Here is a 20,651-nt window from a genome sequence, read left to right on the forward strand (position 1 = left end):
AATAGTTCAGTGTTTGAGTTTTGTGTGTTTGTTGATATGTGGAAGGGGGAAAAAATCACGAGGCCTTTAACAGGTTTCAGAAATCATGACAATTTTTTCTTTTCTCTTTTTCTTCCAAAATTTATGTATACGCATTTTTCAGGGATGGTGCCATGGACCGTCACAAATATCCACTAAAGCCTTTTGTCTTTAGAAAAGGTGCTGTGCTTTCATGAAGGACCACTGATATGGTATATACTGTATAATTATTGTACGATTTAAAAATAAAAAAATTAAAAAAAATTTCAGAAATCATGACGATAAAAAAAAATTTTTTTTTTTTAAATAATAATAATAAATTGTTTTTTTTGTTTTTTTCTGTAATTTGAATTTTTTTTTCGGTACATTCTACGAGTGCAAAGAGCCACTAACGAATCCCGGGACGTTAGCGAAAACGGTGCTGCATTCGTCCAGTCATGAAAATATTTTGTGTGTATGAATATGCTTTTTGCGTATTCATTTGATTTCATACGTGATTCCAGTTCAATGGTCTGTGTCACATATCTCCCCATTCCTTTTGTATGATGATTCAAATTTGTTGGGTTCCTACGGTTGAGACTTATATAATATTTTTCCTGTGGTGAGCCTCTTCTTTGATGTGGTCACGAGGGACGAATCGATATGCTCTCGCACAAGTTGAACAGCGATTTAAAAAAAAAAAAATTTTTAAAGCGATTTTTAAAACGATTTTAAAGCGATTTTAAAGCGAAAAAGCAATTTTTAAACACGATTATCTGAGGATTTTAAAATAATTAGCGATTTTTGTAAAAAAACTGCATTTTATACAGCATACATTGCTAGGGACAATCGGCTGGATTCGATTTTCAAACATGCATTCCCAGTGTGGTAACAACAGTGAGCATTGTGAGCATTGTCACAAAAGCATTGTCATAAAAAATTCATCTGACACGTGTTAGCGTGCGCGCCAGGCCAATTTGTCTGCACGAGTCGACAGACAGTCCAAAAATAGGCATTCTTTTCCACGTCCAGCCGGGCACGTTGTAAAATGCGTGCAGGCAGGTTGCCCATGGCAACGCTTGGTGTTGCGGTTTGGTCCCGTCCACTTTTACATATGGGATCAGAAGCGATTTTTTTTAAATGTAACCTCTTTCACTTTTTCTTGCCCTACACCCCCCAACCTTCCCCCACCCTTTCCCCCTCCCTCCTTCCGTTCCCCCCCCTCCTTCCTAACTCCTTACCCTTACCCCATCTAACTATTATCCAAACCCCCCCATTTTTTCTTCCCTTCTGCATCCCTTTCCCCTTCCTTTTTTCTCTCCAAACTTACTTTTTACCTGTATATTTACATCCTGATTAGAAAAAAATATATATATTTTTAGGATTTTTTATGGCGGCGGCCATCTTGGACCACAGCTAAAAATCCTTCAATCAAGATGAAATTTAATGAGAGCCAATCCCATGCTACTGTGATCCGGAATCTCTCAAAAAATAGAACCGTGGAATGTACATTTGATCATTTTATATTTCATCTGTCTTTTTTATATTTTAAAAAGGGAATTTATTGATATAAGATACTATGACATTTGGCAAGGCAATTAAATGGAGGGAAACCAATGATGAAATATATTGTGATCTGTTTATACATGAATGAATTTACATGTACATGAATTTGTTGACCCCAACCCAATCCTAACCCTAACTTCATTCTACCATTATCCATCCCCTCCAAATCATGTTATATTACTGATTGAATGAGGCATGTATAGGATTGTTGATCCCATATCCCATTGGATCCCATGTTGATTTAGCATATCACCTCATTATGTGGCTTTATGTGTTTTTGTGTGTGTGGGTATGTGTTTTTCATTCTCATTTTTTAAATTTCTCCCTCTCCCTAAAAAATATGGCCCCATAGTGTTAAAGTGATGAGTGCCATGATATGACACAGTTGGAATGGTTAAATAATACACAGATGAGTGTAATGGCTCGCACAGAAGTTCGAGAGGGAGACAGTATTTACCATATAATCTCTCACAGCCTTGTAAGGGAGTCATGAGTGCGGCCAATGATACACAGCTATCTTTAGGTTAACTGAACAATGAGTGTCGTATTTCGCATAGTATTAATACCCCTAAGGGAGCCCCGCCCCCCCCCCCCCCCCAGCCTCATTCCTCCCTTGTTTGCTTTCTCCTCTTTCAGTGCATCTTGCCCCTCCTCACACTCCCTTGGCCCACTTTTTTTTTACTCCTCTTTTGCTTCTTCTTTTACCTGTTTTCACCTTTCATAGTTCTCATTGTTTTCTCATTTCTCTCATTGTTTCTCATTCTCATTTCTCATTTCTCATTTCATGTTTCATGTTTCTCATTTCATGTTTCTCATTCTCATTGTTTTCTCTCATTGTTGATGAGATTCATCATTGTCATCATGATTGTCATATTTTGATTATTGATGTTCATTCTCAAATTTTGTTAATGATAACTGTTTCATTGTTGATTATACCACGTGGATGTGTTGATACAGGAAATGTTTGTCTTCTGCAATGGATGATTATGGTATGACTATGATTATGAATTGCCATTCATTGGTACACATTTCAGGAATCTTACACCATTTTAATTGCTTAAGAGCACAAAAAACTGTAACCTTATGATGTAACCTTATGATGTAACCTTATGATGTTCCTTATGATGTAACCTTATGATGTAACCTTATGATGTTCTGATGGGGAATGATTTGATGAGGTGCACCATCAATTCATTTTTCTCATGTAAGACAGTAATGTATTTGAATTTGTGATATAATGACCAGACAAGATTGGAAAAAAAAAAAAAAAAAAAAAAAATGTCAGATATGATCACGGGGCAGAACGGTGATTTGTCAACTGACGGCAGATATGGGTCAAACGGTGACAACCGATGCTCATATTCCCCGTCAGTGGATGGAACTGTTTTGGCAACATTGGGAAAAGGTTTAGGTATAGAGTAATGTTGATCCCATATCATAGTTCAGTATCAGACATTGGTTTCAATTCGGTATCAGACTGATAAATGTGAATTTGGATATTATCATTTATATTATTTTATTATATATTATTATTAGAATTTTATTGATGAATATTGATAAATTGATTGAAATTGCATAATTGAATTGATTCTGATTCTGATCCGATTGATCTGATTGATTTTGATCTGATTAATTTAATCTGATCTGATTTTATTTAAATTTAATTTAAACAAGTCAATTGATGGATGAATAAAAAGTGCGGTCTCAAGAAAGAAGCTTTGAGACATTTGCAAAACATCAATGTGCAGACAACCTGGGACGATGAGCGAGGTGGTGAGTCTAGTGGTTATTTGTTATATTATGTGGTTATTTTTGTTTGACCCCCCCTTAACAGGACTTACTGATCCAGACTCATCTGCAACACTGATCAGTGAGATTGGGGTGTGGGAAAAGCCACAGGGCAGGGGGACTCTCTGGAAATCACCTGAAGTCATCAAGTGGACAGGTGGAGAGATACTTCCTGGAAGACCACAGAGTAGAGCTTATCGGAATAAGCTAGACAACAACGCATTCAACGCTACTTTGTATAAAGTGGAACAAACTTCTGCGATTTTTGCAGTACACACATTTGATAGTGGATACAGGTGTAGTCCGATGTGTAGTCCTTGTAGTTATTTGATATATTGAGTGAGTATAAAGAGGTACTCACACACAGGCAAAATGGGAAGTGGATTCTGCAAGATTAAACAAGGTCAATTGGATTTGAGTCAAAGAGGTGCTTGTATCAGCTCCATGTATCAGAAATATGGGGCAGAATCACTTAAAGATGTGGAATCCTGGTATGAATGGACGAAAGGTCGAAAAAGTGGATTCCCACAGGAGGGCACTTTTGATAGAAACGTATTGGCAACACTCAGAAAAGAATTGGAAGCAAGAGGGCGACAGAAGTTCAAAGTGGATTGGCAACCATTCTATTACTGGGACGCTGAATCTAGGGACAGGGAGACCAAAGCATCCAGATTCTCCAAGTAAAAGGGATAACAAAGTCGAGTCCTTACGCTATTATTATATAGATATCGGTTTTAGCCCTATCATTCAATGGTAAAGAATCACTTCAAAAATTATTGGATCCAGATCCGGATGTGGATCTTCACAAATTCTAATCATTTGGTCCTTGTCACATATCCAAACTCTTCACCAAATTTAGTCTGAATCCGTCCAAAACCTTTTGATATATTGTGTTCACAAACAGACAGACAAACGAACAAAGAAACAGACAGGGGTGAAAACATAACCTCTATCCACCTTTGGTGGCAGAGGTAATTAGAAAGCATCTGAAAATGCATCCACTTTGTATTCTGACTTCTTCTTCCATACTCTAAACATGACGAACGAAGCTATGAGAAACTTGAACGAGATGGGACGTTATACATTGTAAAGGCAGCGATTGTGAGGGGATATGGAAGAGATATTCAAGATTAAGAAGGGTGTGGACAACATATGCGCAGTGTAGGTTTTCAGCAGAGTGGACCGTGTTCGGACCAGGGATCATGGCTTGAAGGTAAAGAAGATGAGAGTTAGGCCAGTTTTAAGGCAGGAGTCCTTCCGTCGGAGAGTGGTTAATGCATGGAATGGTCTCCGTGGAAAGGTAGTGGCAGCAGAGGGGATGGATACGTTTCAATGGGATTCAGATATGTACCTGGACGCATTGCAGATAGACGGGTCCTGTATGGGGATATCGGATTGTGCGTCGATGGGTGATGATACTGGGATTGGTGCAGCACAGGCATGATGGGACGAATGGCCTCTTTGTGCGCCAAAGTTCCAATTGTGTGTTGACATCCATGTTAAAGAGCAGCTCCAGTGCAATCGGTCTTTGATGAACAAGGTGGCAATGCAGAATCAATCAATTTCTTTCCCGTTCTCTTCTTTTGGAAGCGCACTCTCAAAGCGCATTACAATGAAGTCCGACACTGGCACCATATGTAGTGTTCTATGCCTATGGCCTACTTTAAAATAATTCTACACTGAGGGCACACACAACGTTTACTCTGATAGGACAAGTGTGTGATGAAAGCCAAAGGTATTTTGAAATGCAGGAAGGTAACATGGCATCCAAGGGGGAAAATCCAATTTAATTGGAAGAAAAGTGGCGTCGTCCTAAAGATGGCATCGCTGGTACCAAACTTGCTCTTGGAAGTGACATCACTTCACCCAAGCTCAAGGCTGTGGTTGTATGAAGTTAAGTCCGGTGTGTGTTGTCTCGTGTATTTGTCGAAATGTATTTGTGTGATTTGTGTTGCGAAGACAAGCCTTAGATGTTGTAAACATAAAAGTATAATTTTTGTAATGTGAAACAGGATTCGTTATGAGGCTAAACAAGAGTTCAGGTCTCCATAACAGCCGGTGGTGCGGGGTTTACAATTCCTGCTTTGCCAGCATTTGTTGGTGGACATTAAAGATCCCATGGCGTTCTTCGCGAAGAGAAGGCGATCTATCTCCGGCCCCCTGGACAAATGACAAATTTTTGCCCTAACCACCAGAGGACACTGCACCAGCGGCACAGTCACACCTTCAGCCATTGATGCCACCCCACAGCTTGTGCTGCGTATGAACTAACAAACGAATGATACGAAACAGGCACAAACTGGTTAAAGTGTTTTGTGTCTGTGTTGCATCTTCTTTTTATTTCAAACTAGAAGAAGCACCCGGCGTTGCCGGGCGGGGGAGGGGGAGATAGGGGGGGGGGGGAAGGGGGGCATAGGGGGAATGGGGGGATGGGGGATGGGAGGAAGGGGAAGAGGGGGGAAGGGGAAAGGGGGGAAGGGTAAGGGGGAGGGGTGTGAAAGGGGGGGGGAGGGGGGCATAGGGGGAATGGGGGGATGGGGGATGGGAGGAAGGGGAAGAGGGGGGAAGGGGAAAGGGGGGAAGGGTAAGGGGGGAGGGGTGTGAGAGGGGGGGGGGAAGGGAAGGAAGAGGGAGGAGGGGATGGGGGGAAGGGGGTAGAGGGGGGAAAGGGGGAAGGGGAGGGGGAGGGGGGAGGGAAGGGGAGAGGGGTAGAAGGGGGCAGGGGGGGAGAAGAGGGCAGGGGGGGAGGGGGAAGGGGAGGCGGGGAGGGGAGGAGGGGGGGGTGGAAGGGGGTTCATCACCTTTTCGTTAAATATATGCTGGTGAATGTGGTGTTCATCCCATTTCTGCGTTTAGTGTGATGCCGAATAGGAAGAAGAAGAAGCCGTACTGCCAACTTCATGCACTTCCGGAATTGTTTGATTTATTTGTGTTCAAATGTCTGGTGATTGTTTTGTATTTATTTATGTGAATGTGTACTCGTATATAACTGTCATTAATTTTAAAAAGCTTCGGCACTATCGAGCGATTTTTTTTTTAACTCCAAAAAAGCGATTTATTTATTTTTTCTAAAAACCTTTTTTTTTTTGGCCGAAAACACTCCCAGGCACTCACTGATGAACCTCTGAAAGTTTGACGAAGATCCGTTCAGCCATCTCTGAGAAAAATGGTGACACACAGACAGACAGACAGACATCTCTCTTATATAGTAGATTAATGTTTTGATCCAAAATGTCATAGATAGTCCGACAGCTAAGCTAAATATAGCATAACAATTGTGCATTTTGTGAGGAAAGCACCAAATTTGGCACACTAGTAGACTATCATATTATGAAAAGATCCGGATATTGGGCCATCTCAGATTCAGAGATTTGATTTTTGCAAGATTTGCAGATTTTGCAGATTTGCAAGCTGAGATTGCAACGCCAGAGACGGCCGACTCCTTCCTGCGAGCTGCCCACATCACCCGCACAAGAAGAGCTCATCAAATCACTGCAGCGGCACTGCACATCCTGCAACACCGTGCGTATGAACGCCACTGTATGACATATGCCGATGATGCAGAAGACCTGCCTGAGTTCGAAGACCGATGTCACCAGAGAGGAGAAGACATTCCCAACTTTCAGTACTGGGCAACTGTGCTGGAACTAGAGATGTTGGTACTGGTCTACGTGCGTTCTCTGCGGCAGGCTTCATTCACGATGTACCTTGATGCCCTGACGGAACTGGTCCCATGGTTCCATGCCTTAGACCACACACACTATGCCAGGTGGGTCCCTGTTCACCTGAGGGATATGGTTGCACTCCCAATGAAGCACCCAGATGTAGCCAGAGAATTCAGGGCTGGCAACTTCACTGTACAGAAGACGAAGAAGGTGTTCTCTTCGATCCCAATCGAATCGAAATCTTGCAAAAATCAAATCTCTGAATCTGAGATGGCCCAATATCCAGATCTTTTCATATGATAATCTACTCGTGTGCCAAATTTGGTGCTTTCCTCACAAAATGCACAATTGTTATGCTAAGTTGCCCCACTAAGAAGCCATAAAGGGATCCAGTTTCTAAAAAAAAAAAGAAGAATAAAAGTAGTTTTGGTACTCAATGTGAAATGAATCTGAAAAAGCAAAAACAACAACAAAAGAAAACTTGGATCGATTGGAAAGCTGTTCATCGTGTGCTGAAAAAGACTCCATCCATGATGTGGATATTGACAGACAAGCACAATAAATGTAAGGAATGTTAAAACACTAATGCGTTAAGTTTGCAGTTCCAAACAAGGCTGAGCAAACACAAACCTTGCATTGCTGGGCCTCCTCCAAGCTCTTCCTGAGCTCCTCGATGGCGCCGTGCAAAGCGTTCTGTTGTTCCACGAGTGCCGCAACCTCTTTCAGATCCTCACCAAAATTGGCAGCATTCACCTCTTTCTATAACACAACAATTGTTAGTGCAGACAGTTCTTGAAGTATCAAATGGTAAATGTATAAAGCAACATCAGTGTTGTATTTTAAAGGGCGCATTATCATGACAACAAAGGAACTGGCAGGACGGCCTACTGGTATGAAGACTCCCCTCTGGACTGTCTAGCTGGTGTTGGAATGCTGACCCTGCTATAAACAGTCATCCTGGTGTATCTCAGGCAGGGTGAGGGATCTATGTACGTCCCTTAGACAGACGTTGTCAGGTGTACCATCTGCCAGCATGAGCTGATGGATGTTAAAGACACCGCCGTGTCATTTGCCAAGGGTAGTAGGTTGTCTATCACCGGCACCCTAAACAAATTATAAACTCCAGGTCGAACTTGCATCAGCGACACAGCCACACTCCCAGCAATGATGCAACCAATAGCCACAGGCTGCATTTCAAATGAAACTAGAAAGCATCTGAAAATGTAAAGCTCATCCACGTCTGCTTTGTATTCGGACTTCTTCGTCTGTATTGTAAACATGATGAAAACGGATTTTAAAAAAATACAAAAAGATTGACAATCTTCGGCGACCTTGACCTTTTGACTTCAAAAGCAATGGGCTTCAGTGACCAAATATGCAAACCCTGCTCAAATTAAAATTTCAAGTCAATCAGATGGAGATTGATAATTTTGTGACCGTGACCTTTGACCTTGACAGAACACAGCTTACACTCGATGAATTGGGTCATATTGGGTCATTGACATTTTGATATGACTGACATATTGATACTTTATGCAGCTTTGACCTTTGACCTTTTGATCTAAAAAAAAAAACAACTAACAATCGCCTTCTAGCTTTTGATTGGGGAACCAATTCAGTGACCCAATACGCAAACTGATACAATTTCAGGTCAATTGGATGAAAATTGACGATTTTATGTGACGTTGACCTTTGACCTTTTAACAAAATTATTAATTTGCCTTCTCCATATTCTCATAATAATAGATCGTTGTTGAAAATTTGATGACAAAAGCTCAAAAGGTCAAAAAGTTCAAATGATAAATGTATAAACAATGTAGCATTGTTCTGGAAATGAACAATAAAATTGGAATACGCAGTTTGTGATGTTGGACTCACAGGTTCAAATCCCATATCCTGAGTTCATTTGACCCTTGTCTATCGATTGTAAGGCAAGTACAATTACACTTAGGTCTCCTATTATCCAGTCCTTCCTTTAACGTGTGCACAAACTCCTCCAGGAGCCTAACGACGAGTTCACATACAATGGTTCGTCAAGAGCAAATCAGTGTTATGCGAAAGGAAGTTAGCATGTCAAAACATCAGAGTTAACCGCTCCGATAACATCGATTCGTTAGCAATGGTATAACCAACTAGGCCATGGCAATATCGAAATTTTAGAATGGATTTGATAAAGACCCAAATTAATTAATTGATTCATTGAGCATCAAGTTTTCCACATTGGGATTTTACATACAAAATCAAGGCTCATGGAAGAGCGGGGAGAGGAACAAAAGGGCAACGTTCTGACAGTGAGATGGCAAGTTGAAACAAGAAGCAAGGGAACGAGGAGAGAGGAGGGGAGGAAACTTGCAAAAAAGAGGGTTTGGTAAGGTGGGGTTGATGGGGATAGAAAGGACCATCGGTGCGTATGAGGGATGATGTGACGTAGTGGTGTACCGCCAAGTTGAAGTCATGGAAGGAAGAGTGGGATTGAATGTCCTCTCAAACACGGTTATACAAACAGGAGGAATGAGGAACAAAAGAGTGGAGGTGTGCAGTAAGTTTCAATATTAGGAGTTTAACCAGGAGGGAGTTCCTGGAATAACACGTGCGTCATAGGGGAGATGGGGAGGGTCAAAGGACGAAGAAAGTAATAGGAGTAAGACCAGAGGAGAGGTGGTTTAGATTCCACATAATCCAGGAAAAAGCGACGTGATGTTGGGGCCCCAGCCCATAGTGGAGAGCAGTATTCCATTGAGCTATGGAAAAAGTCCAAATATTGGATTCATTTTAAACCTTTCGTAACACATCTTTTGTGTTATATGTATCTTGTATTATTCATTTGGACATTGAACATACGATTGCTGTGGATACCCTCAAGTTAAAGTGCAATTTACTCGAAAGTACAGGTGCATGACTTCACTTGCAAAGACTGGAGTAAGCTCAGTCGACGAAGACATTTGGAGTAAACGACTTCACGTGAAAAGTTTAACATACCTTACTTCACCTGCAGAGTGTAGAGGAAACACTGACCTGCTGTACACCAACAAACAACTCATAGCAATGAGGGCACATCACCTGATTTATATCCACCCAGGCCTGGAGTTCTGTGATGAAAGTGAGACAAGCCTGGTCTTCCTTGGTGACCCCGTCATCAATGACCCTCGCCGATGTAACGGTGTACCTCTGGGAATCCTGTACACTGGAAAGGGGCAGCTGTTCCTTGAGAGACTGCACACTGAAAACAAATAGGTTGAAGATTCATATGTGTGGAACAAAGATATAAACTACAACAAAACATACAAAACATCACCGATTTATGTTTACAACATATTACAATTTCTTTTTCTCTAAAAAAAATTATTTTTTAATCACATTACATTCATCAAACACCTACAAATGAAGTAATCTTCTTCTTCTTCTTCTTTATTCGTATGCAGCACAAGGCTGCGGGGCAGCATCATTGGCTGAGGGTGCGGTTGTGCCACTGATGTAGTGCCCTCTGCTGGCTGGAATTTTGCCATGGTGCTGGAGATAGCTCGCCTACTCTTCGCGAAGGACACCGTGGGATCTTTAATGTCCACCGGCAAATACCGGCAGATGGGATTCCCGTTTAACGTCCATCACAGGGACGACACACACATTGATGAATCACCCAGCATGTGAAACATCAGGATGGCAGTTTATATCTGGGTCAGGATGTCCTCTCTGGGTCAGGATGTCAAACCCAGGCTAGACAACTTGGAAGTGTGTGTGCGTACCTCTGGACCATCTTGGTAGCCAAATTAATCAATCAGTGCTATTCTCAAGAAAATTTACATTTTGAGTCATGTTTATGTATTTCCATTTATCTAATAAAATAAAACACAAGTAAGAGCTCGGAAGAGGAGACGAACGGATTCCATTGAGAGCTACGCTCTAACAGTGTGAATGTTGGTAGTTAGAAATCCATTAAAAGGAAGTGGCCTTGTATTACACAATAGGCAGGAAGCTTGGCAAGCAGAGGAAGGTGCCAGAATGCATCAAATATCCGAGATGTTTCGAGAGAAAGTTGTGAAAATGGAGTGAAAACTCTGGCAAGTGCACAAGGTCAAAATAAACAAATAAGCATTTAAACGTAATCTTAATAAGCAGTCAATAACTCCAAAAGTAAACAAGAACGAGCAATCAAAGATTGCATAACCTCGCCCGGACTTATTTTGTGTGGTTTTATAGTACGTATTTTATAGACACACTCGCATTCTAATTGTAGCGTACATACTTTATAGACATATTCACATTCTAATTGTAGAGTACATACTTTATAGACGTGCTCGCATTCTAATTGTAGCGTACATACTTTATAGACGTGCTCGCATTCTAATTGTAGCGTACATACTTTATAGACGGACTCACATTCTAATTGTACATAATTTAGAGACGTACTCACATTCTAATTGTAGCGTACACATGCTTTATAGACGTACTCACATTCTAATTGTAGCGTACATACTTTATAGACGTGCTCACATTCTAATTGAATGAAAAGATGAATGATCGTTTTAAGGCCATTTTCCCCGCTAGAGCGGGGGTTAGCCTTGCGGGCCCCACGACAATCATGGTTCCCTTTTTGAGGCAATGTTTTTATGGCCGGATGCCCTTCCTGACGCCAACCCTTATTCGCCTCTTACGATGCACAGGGATACGGTGTACCTATTCTAAACCGGTGCTCACATTCTAATTGTAGCATACATACTTTATAGACGTGCTCAAATTCTAATTGTAGCATACATACTTTATAGACGTACTCACATTCTAATTGTACATACTTTATAGAAGTACTCGGTTGAAAAAAGATAACGTGTAAAAATTGTAGTTACGTTGGCAAATGATGTGCGGCCAAACACAGACAAACAAACAAACGGGCCCAAATGCAATACCCTCTCCTCTGGCAAGGGTAACAAGTGCCACACGTGTCCAGGTTCAACTTCAGCCCAGCAGCATCCACCATTGGCTCTCTACAATTATTGTTGTTGTTTCGTGTGCAGACTGGGGCTGCTGTTTGCATCAATTTATGATGCTGTGCCCCTGTTACCTGTAGGCTGGTATTCATTTTGCTGACCTTGGAAGGATGACAGGTTGAGTCAACCCACCTGGTGTTATTCAAACAGCACGGTAGTGGCTCGAAAACAAGACCCTAAGATATCAAACCAGTCACCTGAACCGGTAAGCCAACACCTGGCTTACTCTCGACAGCGAAACGGTGTTAGAGGCACTGTGCTATAGTGGATACACCAGCACGTTACCATGAGGTTCCATAACCAAGACATTCAGGGCATAAACTGAGCAGCAAACTCTCCATCAATGGACAAGGAAAAGTTCATTGTTGACCCTTATTTGTAAAATCAGCAGGTTGTGCAAGTACTGTATTTGAATTTAGAATCCGTTTTTGAATCCTCATAAACCAAAGATCCATCATTTTTTTCAATAAAATCCATCATCAGTGGAAAAAAACTATAAAATATACGAGGATGGTCAAAAGGTAGAAACAAAATGACTTCTATTGCAAAATTATTGGGAAGCTCACTCACCACTGGGAACCATAGCACGACTCAGTCGACCAAAGAACATTTCTGTTGGGAGCGAGGTTAAATGGACCAGTTGTATCTGATCCATCAACTGAGTCATACCAGCCATCGGAAGAGTGGCAAGGTGGCGCGTTCCATTTCCGGCGAGGCAAGGTCGCGTAATGTGGTAGGCCATCTACAAAAGTGAGAGTTTGAGATGGTGGGGCAGTCCAGCCGGTGCTCGACTTGCATCTTCTTCGTCCCTGTAAGGATCCACCATATCCGTAGATGTTCATGTTCGTAGCGAGATGGAGACACCGTCGCTACCACTGCATGATGAGGAGAGAATGACTGGTATGGCGTACCTGAGCGAAGATATCCGATTTGCACACCTTTGGATAGAGTCCATTTCTGAACAAGCCGTGACTTTCTGAGACACATTCCTGTGGTTCATTGCTCAAGCACATTGAGGGTTTGACGCCTAACAGCAAATCACAGCTCCGGCTTAAGCCTCAGTAAGCCGAAAATGTAGTTGTTTTTTTTAAAGAAGACAAATGCTTTCAGTGTTGCAGACATCAGCACTAGGACAGTTGCACAACCAGAGTGGGTTATATGACATAAAGAAAGAAATTTAGTTCTTTGAACAAGTCAAGATTTATGTATAAAAACATGATACGTTCCATAAAACTTAATACATCCCATCCAGTTGATAATTGCAAAGATGAATGTGAAGCACGCAGTGCTACGCGCGTGACTTGCTACCAAGGAAGAAGCGGACAACGCGGTAAGTTTCTGTTCTTTATTCCAAAGAGGTCACTGTAGCACTGGCGCGCTCCGGGCTGCGCGCCCGGTGTTTATACCTGAGGCCACGCCTACCCCTCGGGCGTGGCCGCCGCCCACTTGGTGCGCGGAATGATGTCACCACGCCAGTGGGCTTTCGTGTACGCCACACGCGCCCCCCCAGAATTCCTGCGCACCTGGAGGGCCAGTTTGCGGGGCAAACGGATAACCCGGCCGAAGCGCCCTCTGGCGACCGGCGGCGTCCGGGGTGCAGGGATGCCAGGTGGGATGCCCCCGGCTGTACACAGGATGGGTGCCGGACCGGGGGGCGGCGTGCCTGCGGTGCTGGGCGGTGCCGGGGGTCCGCCCGCAGGGGGGCGGCCCGACGCGGGGTCCGAGCCACCAGCGGTGGGTGGTCCACGTCGAGGTGGGCCAGCTTGAGGCGGTCTATAGAGACCCGGTCAGGAGTGCCGCCGATGTCCAGGGTGAAATGTTTCACCCTGGTCTCCAGCACGTGGAAAGGCCCGTCGTACGGGGGCCGCAGTGGTGTCCGGTGGGCGTCGTGCCGGACCAAGACATACTCCGCGGTGCGAAGCTCCGGGGCGACGTGTGTAGGAGGGTGCCCGTGGTGCACCGTCGGCACCGGGGCGAACCTCTGGGCGGTCTCCTGCAGCGCAGAACGCTCCTGCGCCGCGGACCAAGGTGCCGTGGGGTCGGGGAGGAACTCGCCCGGCACCCGCAGCGGTTGTCCAAAGACCAACTCCACCGCGGATGCACGCAGGTCCTCCTTGGGCACCGTCCGGAGGCCCAGCAGGACCCAGGGGAGCCTGTCGACCCAGCCGCCGCCGCGGAGGGTGGCCCGGAGTGCGGCCTTCAACGAGTGGTGGAATCGCTCGCACAGGCCGTTGGCCTGGGGGTGGTAGGCCGTAGTTCGGTGCAGCAGGACCCCGAGCGCCCGCGCGACCGCGGCCCAGAGCTCCGAGGTGAACTGGGGGCCGCGGTCGGACGAGATGTCCGAGGGGGCGCCGAACCGGGCAACCCAGGTGGCGATGAACGCCTGCGCGACGTCTGCCGCCGTCGTCGCCGCCAAAGGCACGGCCTCCGGCCACCGGGTGGTGCGGTCCACCATGGTAAGGACATGGGTGAAACCCCACGAGGGGGCAGAGGTCCCACTAGGTCCACGTCCACGTGGTCGAACCGACGTTCCGGCACCGTAAACGGGGCCAAGGGGGCCTGGGTGTGCCGGTGCACCTTCGCGCGTTGGCATGCGAGGCACGTCCTGGTCCAGCCGCGGACGGCCTTCCGGAGGCCATGCCAGACAAACTTGTCGGCGACCAACCTCTGGGAGGCCTTCGCGCCCGGGTGGGACAGGCCGTGGATGGCGTCAAAAACCTGGCGCTGCCAGCCTGCGGGCACGATGGGGCGAGGCCGCCCGAGGGAGACGTCGCAAACGAGGGCCGTGCCCGCGCCGTCGAAGGGCACCTCGGTGATGCGGAGGCCCGTGACGGCGGTCCGCAGGGCCTGGACCCCGGGGTCGGCAGCCTGGTCCGCCGCCATCCGGGCATAGTCGATGCCAAGGTGGACTGCGTGGGCGACGGCCCGGGAAAGGCAGTCGGCCACCGGGTTGTCCTTTCCCGCGACGTGTCGGATGTCCATCGTGTACTCGGACACGGCCGCGAGGTGACGCTGTTGCCGGGCCGACCACGGCTCGGCGACCTTGCCCATCGCGAAAACCAGCAGCTTGTGGTCGACGAAGGCCGTGAACGCACGGCCCTCGAGCAGATGGCGGAAGTGCCTGACCGCCAGGTGAAGCCCAAGCAACTCGCGGTCGAAGGTACTGTACCGGCATTCGGGCGGGCGAAGCTGCCGGCTGAAGAACGCCAGCGGTTGCCAAGCTCCACGCACCCATTGCTCGTGCACCGTGCCCACCGCGTAGTCCGAGGCGTCGGTGGTGAGGGCGATCGGTGCATCGGGCGCCGGGTGCGCGAGCATGGTGGCGTTGGCCAAGGCGAGCTTCGCGCCCGAGAACGCCGCGTCCATCTGCTCGGTCCAGGTAACGTCACCTTTGCCCGGCTTCCCCCGGAGGGCCTCGTGCAAGGGGCGCAGGAGCTGGGCGATGCGGGGCAGGAACCGATGGTAAAAGTTTACCATGCCCAGGAACTCCTGGAGCCCCTTGATCGTGCGGGGGCGCGGAAACCCCTTCACCGCCTCCACTGCCTCCACCTTGGCCGGTAGGGGGACGGCCCCATGCCTGGTGACGTGGTGCCCCAAAAAGTCGATTTCAGCGACACCGAACCGGCACTTGGCGGGGTTCACGATCAGGCCGTGCTGGCCCAGACGTTCGAAGAGCGTGCGGAGGTGACGAAGGTGCTCTTCGCGGGACGCACTGGCGACGAGGATGTCGTCCAGGTAGACGTACAAAAAATCCAAGCCGCGCAAGACGCTGTCCATGAGGCGCTGGAACGCCTGAGCCGCATTTTTCAAACCGAAGGGCATCCGAAGAAATTCGAAAAGCCCGAACGGCGTGATGACAGCCGTCTTCGGGATGTCCTCCGGCCTGACAGGGACCTGATGGTCGCCGCGTACGAGGTCCACCTTTGAAAAGAAGGACATCCCCGCCAACCTGGCGGAGAAGTCCTGGATGTGGGGGACGGGGTAGCGGTCGGGGGTGGTGGCGTCGTTGAGGCGCCGGTAGTCCCCGCACGGCCGCCATCCCCCGCCGGGCTTGGGCACGATGTGAAGCGGGGACGCCCACGCGCTCTCAGAGCGCCGCACGATGCCGAGCCGCTCCAGCATAGCCAACTCCGCTTTAGCTACCACGAGCTTCATCGGCTCAAGGCGGCGTGCCCGGGCGTAGACCGGTGGCCCGGCGGTGGGGATGCGGTGTTCCACCCCGTGCTTGACGGTCCCCGCCGAGAAGGTGGGCCGCGTGAGGGCCAGGAAACCCACGAGGAGGCGGGCGAATTCGTCCGCTGCCGGAAGCGTACAGATGAACCTGGCCGGAACGGAACCGCTCAGCAAGCCGCTCTGTGAGCTGCTCAACGAGGCGGGCAGCGCACACGCGAGCGAGCTGAACGTCTCAGCCTGGACAAGCCTTCTGCGCTTTACATCGACCAGTAATCCATTAGCACATAAGAAGTCCGCGCCGAGCAGTGCCATGGGCACGTCGGCCGTAACGAACGACCAACGGAAAACCTGACCTCCGAACCGCAGGGAGAGACAGCGTTTTCCGTACGTGTGTATAGACGTACCATTGGCTGCAAGCAGCGCGGGAACCTCGGCCCGCGGTGTGCTTGTCGGACGTACCGGCAGGAACGACACTCACCTGCGCTCCCGTATCGCACAGGTAACGGTGCCCGGACAAGGTGTCCATTATGTACAAAAGGCTGTTTGAATTGCCGACGCTCACCGTTGCCACCGAGCGCCGGCTCGCCCGTTTCCCGACCTGCCGAATGAGCACGGCGGGCGACACTGCCGAGCCTCGTGGCCGAACTTGGCGTGGAAGAAACAACAGGCGGGCAGCTGCGGCGTCGGAGGCCGCAGTTTTCTTCGCGGCGGCGGCGGTGGTGGTGGGCGGGGCGTGACGGCGGACATGAGGTGCGGTGCATCGGGGAAAGCCTCGGGAACCTCGGGAGCCTCGGGAGCCTCGAGAGCGGCAACCGCGCCAAGACTCGCCTGCGCGTCCAAAGCCGCGTAGTATTTGTCGGCCTCAGCAGCGAGCGCGCGGGGTTCCGTTAACGCGGAACCGGCCAAAGCGAGGCGGACTCGTGCTGGCAGCTGGCGTCGAAACAACGCCCGAAATAGAGCGTTCGGGGTTTCGTCACCCATGAGCGCCAGCATATGGTCCATACGGACCGACGGTCGCGTGTCCCCGATCTCGGGGAGGTCCAAGAGGCGATCGGCCCGTGCGTCCACCGTAAGGCCGAACGTGGCGAGGAGGAGACGCTTGACCGCCTCGTACTTGCCGTCGGCAGGTGGATCCCTTAGGACCGATACGACGCGGGTGGCCGTGCCGGGCCCGAGGGCGGCGACCACGTGGCAGTACATGGTCTCGTCCACCGTGATGCCTCGAAGTCGGAACTGGGCTTCTGCCTGCAGGAACCAGACTTCGGCTTGTGACTCCCAGAATTCGGGGAGCTTGATGGAGACCGCGTTGGTAGTCATTGTTGCGGCGGTTTCGGGTAGTCAGCGACGGCTGACTCGAATGTCGGAGGTCACCAATGAAGTACGCGGTGCTACGCGCGTGACTTGCTACCAAGGAGGAAGCGGACAACGCGGTAAGTTTATAGTTCTTTATTCCAAAGAGGTTACTGTAGCACTGGTGCGCTCCGGGCTGCGTGCCCGGTGTATATCCTGAGGCCACGCCTACCCCTCGGGCGTGGCCGCCGCCCACTTGGTGCGCGGAATGATGTCACCACGCCAGTGGGCTTTCGTGTACGCCACAAATGGAACAAAATAAACGTGGAACTTTGCAGCAAAAGTTGCTAATGTGGGATGAGCTTTCAAATATTTACATTGTATTGATAAGCAAATATGTGTTTCTGCAGGGCACACACGGTCCACCTTCGACCCTCTTGTGGAGGGGCAGCCTGGGTCTGGGGTCGCTGCTGGCCTCCGTTTGTTTGTCCCTCTTCTTTCCTGCCTGTGGAGATGGCTTCCACATCCTATTCGGTCTCGTTCTTCCTTCCGGGTTTATGGGACGGCGGTTCGCCACCGTTTTGGATCATCCCCGGTTTGGGGCCATGGTCTTTTCTAACCTCGTTGAACCCTTCCTCGCCCGGTCCTTCCTCTTTCCGAGTTTCCAGTTTTCTCTTCTGGGGGGTTCTTTCTGTGTCAGTCTTGTCTGTCCCTGTTCCATGCATCCTCTCCTGCCCCCCATTACTACCTGCGCCCATTGCTTGTCCGCCTCCGTCTGTCTTGGCCTTTGGCCTTGCTGTTGGTGCTTCCTCCTCTCTCGACTGTTCCTTTTCTACTGTTGTGTCCTGATCCATTCAGTTTACTAGCACTAGCTCTTCCATGAGCCACGACTATGTATACAAAAAAAGAAGCTAAATAACGAAGACAGCAAGAGGGTTTCTTTATATTACAGTGATCTCAGGCCTTGTGAAGGAGCTAAGGCAAGGGCATGAAAGGACATCAAGGTACCTTTCCATGAACGACGAAGACTTTTACATTAACTTCAACACGATAGAAGATTTAAACCTGGGATCCCACCCAGCACCACGTGATCAGATGGGAATACCAAAGAGATCAGATAAAATGAATAATCAATGTATTGTGGATACTAGCAACGGTACCCACCCTACGGGCGGGGCTTCAATTGGGAGGCCCAAATGAAAAGGCAAAATATCATAAATTGAAGGCTTTTTTTATTTTAAACGATTTATATAAACATCCGTTGAATCATATCACACGCAAATCATAAAAATCTAAACAGTATTTGTAGAATTTCAATAAAAGCCGCATCACTGTTCATATCGGTAAATATTATTCCATCGTGTTTGGAAAAACTGGGAAATTGGAAAATTGGAAAAATTGGAAAAACAATATAGCCTACTCCAGGGGGTCCCAGTATTACCCACCCAAAATTTTGTTGCGATCGGTTCAGCGGTTTTTGCGGTACCTGGGAATGGACGGACAGACAGACTTTTTATTTTATTTTTATTTTTTTTGTATACTGAATCGAGGCTCGTGAAAGAGCTAACATTTATTTCACAAACAAATCAACCAGACAAACAAAATATACAAAAAGAGGGAGCGGAAGACAAGATGGGGAGAGAAGGGGAAGCACACAACCACAACATTTGAGAGCAGGGAGAAGTGTGGGAGGGAGAGGGCTTGGGGGGAGGAGGCGTGGGAAGGGGGGGGGGGGGAGACGTGGGAAGGGGGTACCTATGGTCCCCTAATAATAATAATAATTACATCCAACATGGCCGACACAAAACGTGACCATGACGTCATACTTAGGATATGCATCAAGTCATATGGTGTCCCATACATGGTCAAAGTTTCAAATTCCTACGATGAAAGGTGTGAATTTGGCTTGGTTCATTTGGTGAATTATAGCAAGATGCTGTGGTGTAAATGACCAAATGAGGACAATTAAAGAATTAGCCAGAAAAAACATACATCTGTGCATGAAATTCCTTAACAATTTGAATGTTGTTAGAGTGAATCAGAAGGCCCATTGGAGGGCAAAGAGAGTTTTGTTTTGCAGATTTCTGGTGAAACGTTGACTTTGTGCCTCGAACTGGAGCACAAGTCGCAGCAAGTTGTTGAGAGTGAACAGCAATAACGACTTCAAATTGGAATTCACCAGACATTAAATGTGGCTGTCGTTGTGCCTTCTAATGAATACCACACAACTTGTGCGTGCCAGAGGAATGCCTTCAACGAGCCACACATCAAGTCATAAACTGATCGAAAAGGCTGAGAAAAAGAATTTCAAGTTCGTTTTGCCAAGTGGGTATTTTTATAGGAAAGTTACAAACGCACAACCATTCCCATATCTGCCTACCTTCAGTATCATAAATGATCGATGACATATATAAGCAGTTTGTTTGAGGGCAGAAAGTGACTGGGGGAGTGTAGAGGGGTGGTGGGTGAAGTAAAGTATCAGGGTAATGGTCCATGAGGCAGGGATTTAAAAAATTTAAAATTTGGCACCCTCCTGAGTATATTAAATGCACTCTCCTGTGCCCCCACCGCCTGAGAGAGTGGAGTGAGTGCAGCCAGAGGTGAGGATGAGCGAGTGTGTGCAGAGGTGAGGGGAAAATGAGTGCAGGCCAGGGCAAAGATGAGTGTATGCAGGCTGGGATGAGGATGGAGTGGGTGCATGCTGGGATGCGGATCGAGTGTGTGCAGGCCAGGATGAAGATGGAGTGTGTGCATGCTGGGATGAGGATGGAATGAGTGCATGCTGGGATGAGGATCGAGTATGTGCATGCTGGGATGCAGATCAAGTGTGTGCAGGCCTGGATGAAGATGGAGTGTGTGCATGCTGGGATGAGGATGGAGTGAGTGCATGCTGGGATGCGGATCAAGTGTGTGCAGGCCAGGATGAAGATGGAGTGTGTGCATGCTGGTATGAGGATGGAGTGTGTGCATGCTGGGATGAGGATCGAGTATGTGCAGGCCATCTTCACCCCGGCCTGTATACACACCATCCTCTCCCCAGCCTGTATACACTCCAACCTCCAGGTTATGTTGTCACCCCTGTCTGTTTGTCTGTCTGTCTGTGTGCAGGATATCTCAAAAAGTACTGGACGGATTCAGACGAAACTTGGTGGACAGGTTGGGTGTTTCACATGGACGAACATTCAATTTT

The 20,651-nt window shown here is 47.6% G+C and overlaps 1 protein-coding gene across 5 annotated transcripts in view; it reads right to left on the minus strand.

Moving 5' to 3' along the window:
• Nucleotides 1-20,651, minus strand: part of LOC137438859 (plectin) — a 230,855-nt gene that overhangs the window by 145,464 nt on the left and 64,740 nt on the right. For all 5 annotated transcript variants that reach the window (XR_010986805.2, XM_068134291.2, XM_068134290.2 and 2 more), the window contains 2 exons: nt 10,077-10,236; nt 7,647-7,775 (listed from right to left, as the gene is read on the minus strand). Coding sequence is in view for 4 of the 5 variants with exons in the window: in XM_068134291.2 (XP_067990392.2) it covers nt 7,647-7,775; nt 10,077-10,236 (289 nt within the window). In the remaining variant the exon portion in view is untranslated. The remainder of the gene's footprint in view (nt 1-7,646; nt 7,776-10,076; nt 10,237-20,651) is intronic.

The sequence above is a fragment of the Myxine glutinosa genome, chromosome 13 (genome assembly GCF_964187855.1).
Source record: "Myxine glutinosa chromosome 13, kmMyxGlut1.1, whole genome shotgun sequence".
NCBI classification, from domain to species: Eukaryota; Metazoa; Chordata; class Myxini; order Myxiniformes; family Myxinidae; genus Myxine; species Myxine glutinosa.